The 16841-nt window shown below is 34.0% G+C and overlaps 1 protein-coding gene and 2 long non-coding RNA genes across 3 annotated transcripts in view; all 3 read right to left on the bottom strand.

The window, feature by feature from the left end:
- Window positions 1-802: 802 nt before the first annotated feature.
- The window catches only part of LOC137032429 (B-cell receptor CD22-like), a 59647-nt gene continuing 43608 nt past the window's right edge, over window positions 803-16841 (bottom strand). The window contains exons 6-13 of the mRNA XM_067404190.1: window positions 3529-3867; window positions 3182-3430; window positions 2849-3106; window positions 2530-2772; window positions 2350-2446; window positions 2187-2251; window positions 1588-1822; window positions 803-1524 (exon numbers count right to left, since the gene is read on the bottom strand). Coding sequence (XP_067260291.1) covers window positions 1467-1524; window positions 1588-1822; window positions 2187-2251; window positions 2350-2446; window positions 2530-2772; window positions 2849-3106; window positions 3182-3430; window positions 3529-3867 — 1544 coding nt within the window. The 3' untranslated portion in view covers window positions 803-1466. The remainder of the gene's footprint in view (window positions 1525-1587; window positions 1823-2186; window positions 2252-2349; window positions 2447-2529; window positions 2773-2848; window positions 3107-3181; window positions 3431-3528; window positions 3868-16841) is intronic.
- LOC137031583 (uncharacterized) lies at window positions 9076-12607 on the bottom strand. Its single transcript, XR_010896579.1, has 3 exons — window positions 11501-12607; window positions 11059-11163; window positions 9076-10271 (listed from the first exon to the last, which is right to left on the bottom strand). It is a non-coding gene; the product is annotated as an uncharacterized lncRNA (long non-coding RNA).
- On the bottom strand, window positions 13009-15062 carry LOC137031585 (uncharacterized). Its single transcript, XR_010896581.1, has 3 exons — window positions 14978-15062; window positions 14858-14903; window positions 13009-14638 (listed from the first exon to the last, which is right to left on the bottom strand). It is a non-coding gene; the product is annotated as an uncharacterized lncRNA (long non-coding RNA).

Raw genomic sequence — 16841 nt, 5'->3', positions numbered from 1 at the left:
TTTTAAAGCTATTTATTATAATTCAATAAAGTGTTTTTTTGTACATATCCACGTCTCATTGTTTGGTGATTGTGGGAAGAAACTTGTGTGCCCTTAGTTGATATTTCCCCGGCTGATTAAGGTTGGGGTGGCGTAGTCGCTACTTTGTATATATCTGGATGCGAGAGTGCCCTCTTTGTGCCACATTTACAATATCTTGCAAGGTTTAATGTACAAAAACTCACTCAAGTTTAGTCAAAGCCCAAAATATACAGGCTATTTTACTCCGTGAGACTTTTCAAATGACATATGGCACATCACTCTCTGAGCTGTATGATGCTTTTGACACTTTGCAGTACATAGTACAAAAAAGTATTTCATAAATTATGGAAACTTTTTTTTTTTTTTTACATTTTAAAAGCAAATAACTCAGCACTACTTAGAAGTTTATCAAATATTACATTCGTTGTAAAGTTAAGATGCATTTTTGAACCTCAACGGGACTATTTTGTGTGGAACAGTGAACAATTTCTTCTGCTGTGTTTTATTTTGATCTAAAACACATTTCCTTTCATCAGATGGATTTGATACCAGAAACATAAGTGAGAGGACCTATTTTTTTATTTATTTTTTTAAAATCATTTTATTACCACTCAGTTTTAAGGGACAGTACCATTTCCCTTTCCGCTTTTAAACTTTTTGCACATTATTTGAAAGATCGGTTTGTCATCAACCACTAGAGGTCCTACCTGTGTAACCAGCAGACACAGAGACATTACTGCATGAGGTTAATAATCAGGTTTATTGAAGCATTGGCCTTAGTTATAAAAAACATACAAGGTAAAACATGAAGAGGAAACTCTTCATAAAATACAAAATACAACATAATACATTTAAAAAAAAAAAAAAAAAAAACTTTATGCATTTCAATATTGATAAGCAGTACAGATATAACTGGATTGTTTTCTTTGGCTTGTGTTATGTAAAAAAAATCCTTTATTATTTAATAAATGTAATATTGTTATGCAAAGAGTTATAAACTGCATATTCTAATTTCCATAAATGCATAACTGACATTCTTTGGCTTAACTTCAGATGAGAGTGTCATGACGTAAACAACATTGATAAGATTGTGATTTTTTCTCTCTCTGAAGTATATTTTTGATTTCTAAGTTAATGCCCAAAACTGAAGACCAAAAATACTGACATATAACAAATAATATAGACCAAAACATATAATACACCAAAGTCTACATTAAAATATTATATTCAAACTTAAAAAGAAACCATTAACACACACACACATTAAATACAGAAGAAACAGACAAAGAGTCAAAGAGAACAAATGCGTCTTATTGTGGGTGTTGAACCTGTGTGTATTGATTGTGGTTGGAACAGATGGGTAAATTATTGCACAACTATCCAATCCTCAATTTCCCAGCAGTCCAGATTGATGTCTGAACACAGGCTTTATGACGGTCTGTCTCTCATTTGACGCTGCTGTAGATCACTGATGCGTCTTCCACAGTTTCAACAGCTGATTGCCTAAAAACAGAAAAAAGAAAAAGAAACACTGTTACAGGCGATATGAAGTTGTTTGTTTCTCACCTCACGGCAGCATCAGGCTGATGAACTCTTATATTGTCATACTGGTTTTCATTCTCCTCTTCACTCTTCGTCTCTTTCTTTCTGTGATGTTGGACAGTTGCGTACTGGATCTCCTCAGTATCTCTGGATTCAGGAGTTTTTCCTCTGAATCTCTTTGGTTTCGCACTGGCATACAGAGAGTCATTGGCTGAATCCGGTTCAGAAAGAGGCTCGTCATGGACTGAAGCTCTCTGTGATGCAAGAAAATAAGTAATTATTAATTTAAAAAATGTAAATCAGTTTGATCTGAAGTCTAGAGCAGTTGGTCTCAAACTTTTCAGATCAGGCGCCACATCAGAACAATATTTTTTGAAATATTTCACTGATTCACACTTGATTGTAGGAGAAGAAAAGGACAGAAGAAGTGTTTTAAGTGAAACATTCACACTGCCAGTTTGAGAATCACTGGTCTAAAGAAAGAGAAATATTAGTTCATGAACATTTGTTTCTGGATTGTGTTAATAAAAACTTTGATAATGTTAGTTTCCCATCAGTCTGTTCAGTTACAGTCTGAAACACAGATAACAGCTGATCGATTGATTTTCTGCTTCTGTAAAGTCGTGTGTCTGAATGATTTACCTGTTTCACTGCGAGATCTTCAGTTTCATCACTCCTTCGTTTCTTTCTGTTATAATGACAGACATGAGCAGCATATGGACAAATATATTACATTAAAAATATCCACATCAAACCAAAATGTTTTTTTTTTTTTATCAAGCTCACATTATAAACAGGATGATGATGATGATGATGATGATGAAGAATAATCCTCCAGATGTCGCTGCGATCACAATCACATTCCTACCATCACCATGATGAACTGAAAGAGGAAGATCATCATGATTAACTCTCCAAACTGATGAATGATGTGAAGATACAGGAGTGTGTTAATAAAAGCTTCACCTGTGACAGTTACAGCGTCTGATCTCTGAGATCCATGTTGATTGTGAGCCTGACAGTAGAAGCGTCCACTCTGTAGTGCACTGAAACTCTGTCCAGATCCAACAGCTGAGCTTTCATTCTCCTTAAACCAGCTGAAGTTCAGAGCAGGAGGGTTTGAATCACTGCTGCAGATCAGAGTCACTGAATCTCCTGCCCAAATCTGACCAGACTGAATGATGGACACTGAGACATTCCTGGGTGGGTCTAAAATAGACAAAAGAAAGTGCATATTAATGTTTTGTGATTGTTAGTCCATTAATTTGAATCATCATTAACTCACACATGACGTTTAAAGTCACATTATCAGAGTATTTCTCTCCATGTTCATTGATGGATCTGCACTTGTATTCTCCACTGTCATCAGAGCTGATCTTTGAGATGCTGAAGATTCTTCCAGATCCTACAAACGTTCCTCCTTTAAACCAGCTGAAGTTCAGAGCAGGAGGGTTTGAATCACTGCTGCAGATCAGAGTCACTGAATCTCCTGACACTATTTCACCAGATCCGTTTATCAACACTGAGACGCTCCTGGGAGGATCTAAAACAGACAAATGAAAGTGTATTTCCAAACATAAACTCAATACATAAAAAGAACAAATGAATCTGTACTCACACATGACATTGATCTGAACAGCAGGAGAGATGTGATTGTGTCCGTGTACAGCACAGCTATATCTGCCTGCATCCTCTCTTCTGACTGACTGCAGCAGGAGTTCATTGTTTCTGTCTCTTCTCTCAGTTAATGGCTGTGAGTTTCTGTACCAGATGAATGTTGCTCTGTCAGTCAGAGTGCAGCTGCTTTTACATGTCAGACGGACTGAATCTCCCTCTGTCACTCTCTCAGGAGACTCCACCTGAAGATCTGAACACAACACACACATTATATCTAGTGCTGCTGTCATACACTGATTATTATTCAACATAATGCACAGAAGAAGAGAGAAACCTCATGAAAGTCACCTGTGACAGTAAGAGTCACTCCTGGATCACCAATCCATTTGTCTATATCAGTGATGATTCTGAAATAGTACATGTGTGAATCATTCAGTGTCACATGACTCAGTCTGATGGTGCAGTTCTGCTGTTTATCTCCCAGATACTGAAGCCTCTGACTGTATTCAGTGTCATTCAACAGATCTGGAGGCTCTACACCCCTTATAAAGTCTTTGGTCCAGAACGCTTTCTTGATCTGATGTCCAGTAGGGTATGTATAAGTGCAGTTCATTATCACTGATGAGTTCTTTAGTGCACAGATGTGTGAAGGACTGTAACTCACACCCCAATCAGCACTAGAAACCCCTGAAACACAGAATTCATCAAGATAAACGTTGTTTTATCAGTTACAATGGACCATGAAAACAGCCTTAGCGCTGTTTTATTGACATTATAGTAGCCTTAAAATAACACTGTATGAAATTATGTCCTGCTTTATGTTTTTCTGTCCTTTAATGTTTTTAGTTTGTTTTGTTTTGTTTTGTTTTTTGTGACTTTAGTAGCTTGTTTTATGATGTTCAGAGTTGATCTGAATATTTTTTTGATTTTGAACTTTTGCTATAAATTATCAATTAGTGTCGCACACCTGTAGGTAATGGATATGTGCGTTGGATAGAAGACCAGTGAAGTAAAAATTCAGAAAAAAAAAAAAAAAAAAAGAATCCCGCACACTATCAACTTACAAAACCGTAATATATATATATATATATATATATATATATATATATATATATATATATATATATATATATATATATATATATATATATATATATTAGCAAAGAAGATCATGAAGATCATGTGTTTTTTTTCAAAACTTTTGTTATAAGTTATAACAAATGTGCTTCAGAAACACACAGTTACAGCAACCAGAGAAACATTAAAGCTGTTGTCCGTAAGTTTTGCCTCTTTGTCGCCATCTCTGTTTGAAATCTGCAATTGCAGTCATATGTGGAATTATTATCTTTATTTTGGTTGTGCATTGGCACGGCTCCTCAGTGCAGATGAATCTAATCTGTGTGGATCCTGTACTTCAGAATCACAGACAGTAGACTTGAAGTATGACCAAAGTAGGATTTTTCAGCGGAAAATGTCATCTGAACAAGTAAGTAACATTTCTGCCACTTTTGTCCTGACCAACTGAGCATTAGGCCTACAATAAATCGTGCTGCCAATGGTGATTAAATTTAACGATCGCTTAGCTCGGATCATGCCAAACCGTGCAAATTATTATTACTGCTATACTTTGTTCTCAAATTGTTAATGCTAACATCAGCATTGCATGACTGTGCATTTAGTGTGAATTAACATTACCTGTAGATTTCAATGTCTGCATCCACTCTGCAAGTCTTTTGCTTTTGACTACGGGTGAATCTCCAGTTGTCATTTTGACCTTTCTGGATTATAATCCACCATCAAAATGATAAGTTTAATTATTGGAGCTGCTGTGAGAAAAGGCTATAAATGATCTGCTATCAGCAGCATCCTATATGCATAGTCTAGCTGGGACTCCTTTCTTTCTGTTTACAGACGTGATGTAAAGACGCAAAGACAAACAGCTGCATGCTTGAATTTCCTGCAGAAATCCACCAGTATCAATTTATTACAAAACATTATTACAGGCTTACCATTGTGAATCGAGCTAAGATAAGTAGATAGTTTTGAACACTGTCTGGCAAAAATTGGCTTTGGATAATTTTTAACCAAATAAACCCAGCCCAACTAAAGCAAGCTCTTACCTCCATAACAGTGACTTCAAACTTCATTATTTTCAATAAAACAGCAGTAAGGCTTCCTGGAGGTTAAGTGAGGGCTGCTCATGCAGGGCCACCGCTAAAGGGCCAACGTTTTGCCAATGAGCAAATTCTCAGGGGTCCTGCGCTGACAGTCCTAAGTGGAGTCCAGTGCGGGCTTTTTTGCAGGGATAACACCAATGTTATCATCTCTACACTGGTTACCTGTTCTGTATCAATTATAAAGTATTGCTAATGACCTATAAGGCCCTAAACGGTTTAGCTCATGTGTATTTAACCGTTCTTCTATCGCCCTACAATCCTTCACGCTCTTTAAGATCACAAACTCTGAGCTTCTGGTTGTTCCTAGGATATCTAAGTCCACTAAAGGAGGGAGAGCGTTTTCACATTTGGCTCCTAAACTCTCTGGAATAAGCTTCCTGATAATGTTCAGGACTCAGACTCGCTCACCCAGTTTACATTCACATAATGAATGTCATGTTTATAACATCCCTGTCAACAATTTGATCTCACAGTGATCTCAGCATGAGTTCCCAGGATACTCGTGATGTGGTCACAATGAGATAAATCTGTAACCTTACTGTCCCAGAAATTTCAACAAAATATCAATGGAAATGGCATTGAATCAATGTTACAATGTGATGTTGGTTCAACATCATTCTCTTTCAGAAAATGAAACACAACTACAACTGACTTAAAGCCACACAGCTTGAAATCAACTGAAGATAAAAGAAGACAATAAATATCTCAAGATCTCAGCAGAAGTTCTTTTTGAGAATTAACAGGTTTAGATGTTGATGTTTTATTGAAAATGTTTGTTCACCATTTTGGTGATCAGTGTTTCCTTTAGTTGGGCAGTTTGACTCTTGGCTTTTCATGTAAGTTTGTGGTCTTTGTAACAGTGTTTACCAAAACACATCATTTGTTGCAAAGAAACCAGAAACAAAGATGATCAGGTGATATAGTTTTCATCATCATAAAGCAAAGTCATTTACTAACTGTTTTCCTGAGCAAAAGTGTGTATTTGTTTTTAATAGGTTATATTCACCAAAAATACTTTCTTGCAACAGATCAGACATTCTGAATCTTGACTTGTAAAGTGCAAATTTCTAAAAACATTTGACACACACAGACATCAAGAATCAGCATATGAATCTCAACAATGGTGACAATCAAAAGCTTCATGCCGCAATGCATGCTGGGAGTAATGAGTTGTATACTATGGTGGCTCCCAGCATGCATTGCGGCATGAAGCTTTTGATTGTCACTATTGTTGAGATTCATATGCTGATTCTTGATGTCTCTTTTTGTCTGAGTGACACAGTTGTTCAAATTGTTTTTTTATCTTGTCATGCATTTAAAATCTTATTAAAATGTGAATTTTTAAAATGTTACTTTTATGCCTATGTTTTATGCATGTCAGTCAGCTCTGAGATCTTCTATGCAAACAAAGTCCTTTGACACATAAACCGCTACAATATCTCCACACGATCTTCTGAGAAAACAAAAATGATGATCTGATGATACACTGATGTGTGTCCAATCAAATGCTCTGATGAGTGAGAAAGTCCCTCCCCTAAACCACCTGACACTGACTAGACAGTACAAAATTACTAATTCATGTTTAAGACTGATATAACGAAAAACTATTGGACATTTATAAAATGGACAAGCCCATTGACACACCTCACCGAACTTCCGGTTTCAAAAGGAAATACATCAATATAGCACAGAAAACTGCTCATTAATCATAATTATATGATCCAAACAGGCCACAAACTTCAGAACAAAATGAAAGACTCTTTATATCTAAATTACACAGTGCCTCAGAAGTTGAAATGAAAGAGAGACTCACTGTGAATCATGAGCAGAAAGATCAGAGGAAGAGCAGGAGCCATTCTGACCAACATCAGCATCAAATATATCTATAATACAGCGTAAATCATCACTCATATACTCATAAACAGTGTCTGTTCATCACTCTAAACAGCTCTTAGTGTTAGTAAGATCTTTGCTCATCTGAAGATTATTAATGCTCAACATCAGTGTGTGTAAATGAACTGATCATTAGATGTACAGAAGATATTTCTCATGTCAGGAATCATGTGTTATATGAGCTTCATCTATAGAAATAATCATCAGTTTTTATTGAAGTATGAATGTGTTTGTCTTACCGTGTTGAAGCTCATCAGATCAACAGCAACCAAATGACTGACTGTTTTAACTCATGCACTTTAGCTTTACATTGAAGAACTTTCTGTGGTTAACACTGTTTATTAATGACCAGTGCTGGAAATATCAGTGTCCCTCCCTCTACAAGAGAACAACATCACTGAACTAAACCTAATTAAAGAAAAATAATGATCTTTTTCTTTAAGTTAATTTAAATACATTCACTATGAAGACGTTTAGAGAACAGGATTGAGATGTTCTGCTGGATATTTCAGACATTTTGTGAAGGTTAGTTGATGTTTTTGCACTCAAAAAGAGAAACTCTTTGTTCTCCTTTGTTCTTTTGTTTTTTTTTTTTGTTTTGTTTTTTTCTGTGAAAGGATTCACAGAAGTACTGTTTCAGATTCACCACTAATAAACCTGATGGAAACTGGATTGGTACTCCAGGAGTGACTCTTACTGTCACAGGTGACTTTCATGAGGTTTCTCTCTTCTTTTGTCTGTCGCCCCCTACTGGACATCTTTCATTGCTGTGTCACGTGATTAATGCTTCTGTTATAACTCAGTTAAAACAACCCAAACAAATTTTTATTTTAAAAAGTCAAGGGTCAAGAGCCCAACTAAAGCAAACCCTCATCTCCACGATGGTGGCTTAAAAATTGTGATTTTCTCCTTTGGTGATTCTGCTTGTTATCATCAGGTGTCTTCAATAATGCTCAATCATCACTGTTAATCACTTAATTATCTCATTAACTTTAACACTCTGGAGTATGTTCTCACATGTACTCTCTGGAGAGTTAATTTAACACTGCAGTTTTTGCTGTGTAGGAACATAGAAGTATGCTTAAAGTGCAAAAATAATATATAAAAAGTAAACTATAAGTGTGATGTCATGTTCACTTACAGAAAACTTAAAAGTATACTTGCACTAAACTAGCAGTTTACTGAGAGTATATTTCAAAGTGTACTTTCGGATACTAAAAATGTAGCTACTACTAGTATTAAAATAGTAAACTACTAGTATACTAGTATAAGTTCACTTTTAGTACCCTTGTGAAAAAAAAGTGCACTTTAGTATACTTTTATAAAGTGTACTTATTGCAAAAATAATATACTTTAAAAGAACACATTTAAGTGTGAATTAAATGTAATATTTTCATCGCTTAAGTGCAATCTATTTGTAATCAATTTCAAATATATCACAGATTAAGTTCATATTAAATGCAATAAGTTGAACTTTTGAGTGATTTTTTTGAACAACTTAAGTGGTACTTTAATACAACTTTATGACAACCTTCATAATTGCTTCTAGTACCTTTAAAATATAGTTGAAGTGCACTGCCCAATGTACTAACAAGCAATTAATGTGAACTAAAATATATTTTAATATCAGTTATCAATACACTTAAGTGTGAATTAAATGTAATGTTTTCAGCCGCTTAAGTGCATTCTATTTGTAATTAATTTCAAATATATCACAGATTAAGTTCATATTAAATGCAATAAGTTGAACTTCTGAGTGATTTTTTTTAAAGCACTGAAGTAGGACTTTAATACAATTTTTTATGTACTTCAAAATATGGTAAAAGTATACTTCCGAATGTACTGACAAGCAATTAATGCGAACTTAAATATACTTTAATGTAATTTACATGTACACTATTATATAATTTAATACATTTGTAATTACATTTTTTGTACATATAATAATGAAGTTACAATTTAGTATATTTCAAAATATTACAATCAACACAAATGCAAATTGAAACCCTCTACATTTACTGACAAAATAATCTCTAAAACAAATGCACAAAAACCTTTTTGTTGATGCACAAGAAAAACCCAAGAAACACTATACACAATCACAAACAATTACAACACTTTAACTCTCATTTAGAAAGAGTCTGGAGGACAGTGAGGCTTATATGCACTATAATTTTCTCCATCACATACAAAGGTACCTAAACCTACCATCACAATCTTTCTGCATTTTTACATTTTCAGATAAAATCATTCTGTATAAGATGATAAATAAGATAACACCCATGAATTAATACAAACAAAATGTAAAGAAAAGAAAAGATTCAAAACTTTGGGTAACACTGTACAATAATTTTCTATTAGTTAACTACTTTAGTTAACATGAACTATGAATGAAAAATACTTTAAGCATTTATAAATCCTAGTTAATATTACGTATGCATTATTAAAATCAAACGTTGCATATGTTAATAGATAATGCACTGTAAACTAACATGAACAATAACTATACATTTTATTAACTTTAGGCAATAAAAAATGTTTTTTTCTCATGTTAACAAATATTGATAAATACTGTAAAAAAAAAAAAGTCAATGCACATAGTTAGATAATGTTATCTAATATATTAATTGATGTTAACAAGCGAGACCTTTTGTAAAGTGTTACCTTTTGTAAACCTTGTTACTTATAAGCTCTGCAACCCTTACTAGCACAAACATTAAACAGGACAAAAAGGTTTCTTCTAAAATCTTTCTCCAGCATTACAGTGAATGTAATTTTGAAAAGAAAAAAACAAAACAAACAAAAAAAACAATGAATTCCAAAGGCACAAAAACAAGAAAACCAAAATTGTCTGTCACCACCTTTTTTTAAGTTGTATGAAAAAGTGCTGTTTATGTCAATGTCCCAGAAGCTCTTCATCGGCAGAAAACCTTAAATGTCCATGAAGCTGCGAACCACCTCTACACAGCATGCATAAATGAACATGTTCCAAAGAGGCAAGAAAGTAAAAAAAATAAATACCTGGAGGAAAAAAAAACAAAAAAGAAGTAAGAGTCAGTCTGTTATTATAATTGGTTCAATCGAATGAAATCAATAGATATAGATATATATACAGAACTCCAAAGTTTATATCCACCTTTGTAGGTTTGAAAATAATAAAAACCCATTTGGTATTCCCTAAAGGCAAAGAGTTACTGATAGTGATTGAAGCCTGTGGCCAAGATGTTTACTGTGTACTGATAATTTCCTCCACTTTAATACCAGTTACAGTGTGAAATAAATATGAATGAACATCTGAAGGTGTGTTACAACATACAGTACAACTGACCCATAACTTGTCACATTTAATCACTCAATCAGTGTTTCAACGCACGGAAAGACGTCAATGAAACAACTTGTAAACAATGTCACGTAACATCACATTTACTTCAGAAAAATCATATTCAGCATAAACTCATTAGTCAGCTATAGAGAGGAGCATTCTGCTAATTATATGCACCACGTTACATATTCATTATAATTTTATTTTAAATATTTTTTTTTATAATTAATTTATGTATTTAATGTTTGAATACATAATTTATGACAGCTACAATTTAAATGTTTATATTTCAAAAAACAATTTAGAGTAGAAATATGATTATGTAATTCTAAAGTTTACATAATCATAACTTTATTATAAAACAAACAAATCATACAAATTAGCATTGTATTTGTTTCTTTATTTAGTACTTCCCTGATGAAGCAGTTTATTCTGCAAGGTGTAAGTAAACTTTTGACCGCAACTGCATCACCCAAGATGAATTACCTCAGTCATCAGGACAACACTGTTGTAGAATCCTGGGAGAAGCTCCTTCACATTTCCCACAAACACCAGGATTCCAGTGACCACACCATCTTCACTGACACTGGCCTTTCAAAATAGAGAACATTTTTATAAATGTTATTATTCCTACTTTACAAGGAATTAAACATAACTTTATCAATTACACAAATACAGATAAATAACCTAAGACCCAAGCAAACTGAGGGGTTTTGCTTTGAAAATAATTATATAATAATATCATTATATATAAATATAAATATATAATGATTAGATGGGGATTTGTAAGTGCACAGGTGAGAATTTATTACTTGCAAACAGAAAAGATTCAAAGCATTTAAAAGCTATAAGGACAGTTGATGGCAGTGTTTTAGCTTGTAGTGTGTGATCAGGGTGGCTGAATTAATGGAAAAACATGGAACATCACCTCATCAACACGAGTCTTTGATTCCACACAGCTTGCACTGTATCTCCAATAACAAATATGTACTGATCCTACAAAGTGAATATATAAAACAACAGATAAGCACAAAAATATTACATATTACAAACACAAACAGTAATTGAACAACTAACTTTTCAAATGCAAAAAGAAAAATAGATTATAAGCATTACTGGTGGTTATAATAGCGATTAAATGTATTGTCTTTAAATGTTACAAGATCAGATCTTTGAATTTAGTTCTGCAAATTTAACTTAAAGTCATTTAAAATGATTTAAAAAGTCAGAGTTCAGTGTTCTTTGAACACGCCCACACACGCGACCACGTTCATATTGTATAAGAAATTATTATAATGCAATCATAAATAAATTACAGGAAACATGATTAATTCACCTCCATATTGCGATTAAACTAAATAAGTTACACTCATAAGAACTGCTATGTTCCGGTGAAAAAATAAAAATAAAGAGAGCATATATCAAGATACTTACTTGCTTCTTTATTTGTAATACATAACGTCTCATTTGTAGTCATCCAAACGTGCGCTCCTTTGTTTTCTTCTTTGATCAGCAAAGTTGCCTCGCGCATCGCGATCACAGAAAGATGGCTGAAGGTGCATTTTTCAAACTCTGGTGAAGTAATGCGCCGTCATGACGTAGTATTGTGGCGCATGCGCATGATTAAATTTGTTCAAGTTGGAAGTTTTCTAATTCATTGTTGTAGTTAGACTGTACGTTTACAGAACTTGACTCATTCACCTAACTGAAATTCAATTATTTTATAGTTTAGTCTGATTAAAATTAAATGTATTTTAACTGAATATGAATTCAAATTATTTTTTAGATCTGTTAAACTTTTGCTTGCAATTAAATAGGTTTAATCAACTTAGAACAACAATGATATTATAAGTATTATACAGATATGTAAAGTACAGCACTGTTGCATTAAGTATCACAAATACAGCACTCCGTAAAAAAAAAAAAAAACATTTTATGTCAAATATTATGTAGAAAACTGACACTAGTCGAGTTTAGAGCAGGAGCTGGTGATAAAAATTTCAACAATAAGTTGTACAGGATTATACACTGTAGGGCTGCACGATTAATCGCATGCTATTCTCACGCGCATTTCGTCAGTAAAGCCGGTTCCCTGATTACCGCTAAATCGCCATCACCTGCTTTCAAATGAAGCGGCATTTAATAGACAGAGCCGTAGATCACTGAAAAGCCACGCAATATCGCGTTCATATCGCAGATGAATCGCCTGCGATAATGAACGCGATATTGCGTGGCTTGTCCGTGAACTACGGCTCCGTCTATTAAAAGGCGCTCCGTTTAAAAACAAGTGATGGCGATTTAGCGGTAATCAGGGAACCGGCTTTACTGACGAAATGCGCGTGAGAATAGCATGCGATTAATCGTGCAGCCCTAATACACTGTATAAGCAAGTGTTTTGAAATTCAGAAAAATAAATTTCAAGTGTATTAATGCACACAGTATTTATTAAAGACTAAGCACATTTAAAATACATTAACAAATGTCATCTTGGACAACACACTTAAGTTGAAATTAAAATTAATTATTTTTCATGTACTTTAATATAGGCCTATAAGTCAATACATCAGAATAAGTTTACTTATTTAAAACACTATAAAGTCATAATTAGGTAAAAATTAAGTGCATTTTTAAAAAGTGCTCTTAAGCATGTTTAGAAATATTGTCATGAAAGTGTACTTTCTTCAAGTACAACTTAAGTCATTATTACAAAGTGCATTTTTAAAAAAGTGTTAATAAATATTGTCATTTAAGTGTACTTTCTTTAAGTACAACTTAATAAGTCATTATTACAAAGTGCATTTTTAAAAACGGCACTTAAGCGTGTTAATAAATATTGCTATTAAAGTGTACTTTTTTTTAAGTACAACTTAAGTCATTATTACAAAGTGCATTTTTAAAAAGTGCACTCAAGTGTGTTAATAAACATTGTCATTAAAGTTTACTTTCTGTAAGTACAATTAATAAGTCATTATTACAAAGTGTATTTTTAAAAAGTGCACTCAAGCGTGTTAGTAAATATTGTCATTTAAGTGTACTTTCTTTAAGTACAGCTTAATTTGACATTATTACAAAGGGCATTTTTAAAAAGTGCACTCGAGCATATTAATAAATATTGTCATTAAAGTGTACTTTCTTTAAGTAAAACTTAATTTGACATTATTACAAAGTGCATTTTTAAAAAGTGCACTTAAGCATGATAATAAATATTGTCATTAAAGTGTACTTTATTTAAGTACAACTTAATTAGACATTATTACAAAGTGTATTTTTAAAAAGTGCACTCAAGCGTGTTAGTAAATATTGTCATTTAAGTGTACTTTCTTTAAGTACAACTTAATTTGACATTATTACAAAGTGCATTTTTAAAAAGTGCACTTAAGCGTGTTAATAAATATTTTCATTAAAGTGTACTTTATTTAAGTACAACTTAATTAGACATTATTACAAAGTGCATTTTTAAAAAGTGCACTTAAGCGTGTTAATAAATATTTTCATTTAAGTGTACTTTCTTTAAGTACAACTTAATTTGACATTATTACAAAGGGCATTTTTAAAAAGTGCACTTAAGCATGATAATAAATATTGTCATTAAAGTATATTCTATTTAAGTACACTTAAGTGGCCTTTAATTTTAATTATATTGTATTATCTGCAAGTGCACTTTTTAAAAAGTATACTAAGTACACACAAAGTACACTTTCAATACAATTAAGTGCACTTCTTTTTCACAAGGGTACAGATGCAGTACAAATGAGAAACGTAGCTGTGAACTAGTTAAAGTTTACTACTGTTACACTTATAGTACACTTAAACGTATACTTCAATTGGGCCAATTTAGTCCCAAGCGGTATTAAAATAGTACACTTACAAGTTTACTACTAGTACATTGATATTATACTTACCACATAAAGTATACTTGAACATTACTTTAGTATACTTGATCAAATGTACTTGAAGTATACTAGTTTTTCGTAAGGGTACTGATGGATTGTGATGTTTAGAAAAGCTCTGAGGTCGTGGACTTGAGCTCAAGAGTTGTGTATTTGTCTTCATTGAAATAAGAGAGCTATAGGAACAGAGACAGAAGGACTTACATTATAAAATAAGAGCAGTGACAAGCAAAATGTATAGCAAATTTTAAATATATATATATGTCACTCTCTACACATCATGTGTAACACCACCTGAGGGCGCTGTACATACAGTTGTTTCAGTCTGAAACAGATAACAGCTGATCGATTGATTTTTTTGCTTCTGTAAAGTTGTTTGTGTCTGAATGATTTACCTGTTTCACTGTGAGATCTTCAGTTTTAACACTCCTTCGTTTCTTTCTGTTATAATGACAGACATTAACAGCTTATAGACAACTGTATTTGAAAATATGAATGTTGTTTGTGGTTCTCACATTATAAACAGTATGACGATGATAATGATGATGGCGAGGATGAAAAATGCTCCACATTCCACTGTGATCCCAAAAACTACATGCCAACTGGATCTATGATGCTCTGAAAGAGAGAAACATTATCAGCTAAGATGAACTGTCCAGACTGAAGAAAGTTCCCAGCCAGCAGAGCCATGTGGGCCAAATGGGTTTGACCTGGGCTATCTAACTGGGACCCAGTTTCCATGTAGGCCCCACATGGATTTGCCCAGATGAAATGAACACTCCTTAGAGATTCATATGCTGATTCTTGATGTCTGTGTGCGAGTAAAACTCACAGGAACCCAAAATATGTAAATGGTGTGTTATAAATCGTATAAATCAATCAGCTTACAGCATCTGATTATATTTTCTCTTGCAAACAGACACAGCTGTCAAGAGAAAAACTAATGTTAAAAAGTCAAGAGCCTGACTAAAGCACACACTGATCGCCACAATGGTAACATCAAATCAAACTATTACTTTCAAATAAGTAATCAACATCTAAGCCTCTTCTTAATTCTTAATACGAACTTCTGTAGATGTCTGACAGAAATAAAGTCAGTCTGGTTAGTAATAAGTGAAGCTAATGTTGTTTGTGGAGTTGTTTAATCAGATCTTGAGAGATGTAATGTATTTTATCTTCAGTTGATTTCATCCAAGGCTGTGGCTGGAAGCAGTTCTTGGGTGCTTCTCAATATCCCTCCTCGTCTCCTCGCTCCTCCGTCCTCCATCCTATGACCCGGAAAACGATCGAGCTCAGCCATCTTGAAGGACATATCAATTCTCTAATTGCACCGCGAGGATCGAGGAGTGAGGAGGCTTTCTGAGGAGTCATGAGCGAGGATACACCGGTGCATCCTTTGCGGAAGTCTTTCTCGTCGAGAAACCTGACGCAGGCATAAATTCTCCTCCCCCTTCATATCTGTCACAATAATTTAAATGTATGCTTTACTTTTACAGTTTAAATAAACTTTATACCTCATATATTTCAACGGGGCATCTTGCTTTATTAATATTTATTATAATTTTTTAAATAACCAAACTTTAACAACATGTGGATAGATTCCTCGAGCGCAACTGATGACGCTTTGAAGTGACGCTAAAGAGAGCGAGGATATATCATTTCACTTGATTCAATTCCTCCATCCTCGCATCTTTTCCTTGCGTCCTTCCCTCGCATCCTGAAGGGGTGGAGCTAATACGCGAGGAAAGGAAGCGAGGAAAGGAAACGAGGATGCACAAATAAGAATTGAGAAGCACCCCTGGTGTTTCTCTTTCCTTCAGTGATTATGCTTGTTAACAGCAGGTGTTCATCACTAATACAAAATCATTATTCAATCACTTAATTATCTCATTACCTCCAACACTGATTAAGGCTACGTTTACACGTGGACGGCTATTTTCATAAACGGACATTTCAGCCTCTCCGGTTTCAAAAATAACATCGTGCACACATGTCAGTTTTCAGAAAAGTGTTCATTTACACGTACCCGTGTATATATGACGTCAAGAGTGTAACGAGCAGCTCAAGCCCACGTAAGCCAATCAGAATCCCGAAAAAGAATCCCGAATTCCTCTTGAAGTGATTCGAAGTTGTTGCAAAATTGTTAACCTCCGAGCACTCATTCGTCTCTGCTCCTCGACATAATGGAGCAGCTGTATTTGCAAATGCAAACACACGAGAAGAGTTTGCACCAACATAAATGCGACTGCTACTCTGAACGCTTCCATGATCACATGTAAACATAGTTGCGAGCTCTGGCGCATACTGTGACGTTGGCTGCCTAAACACCCGTTTGTCTCAGTTTACATGCAAACGTGCAAACGAAGATTTTCAAAATCT

Source organism: Chanodichthys erythropterus, chromosome 12 (genome assembly GCF_024489055.1).
Source record: "Chanodichthys erythropterus isolate Z2021 chromosome 12, ASM2448905v1, whole genome shotgun sequence".
In the NCBI taxonomy this organism is placed as follows: Eukaryota; Metazoa; Chordata; class Actinopteri; order Cypriniformes; family Xenocyprididae; genus Chanodichthys; species Chanodichthys erythropterus.
The sequence above is the reverse complement of the archived record's forward strand: the minus strand, read 5'-3'. Positions and strand labels throughout refer to the sequence as shown.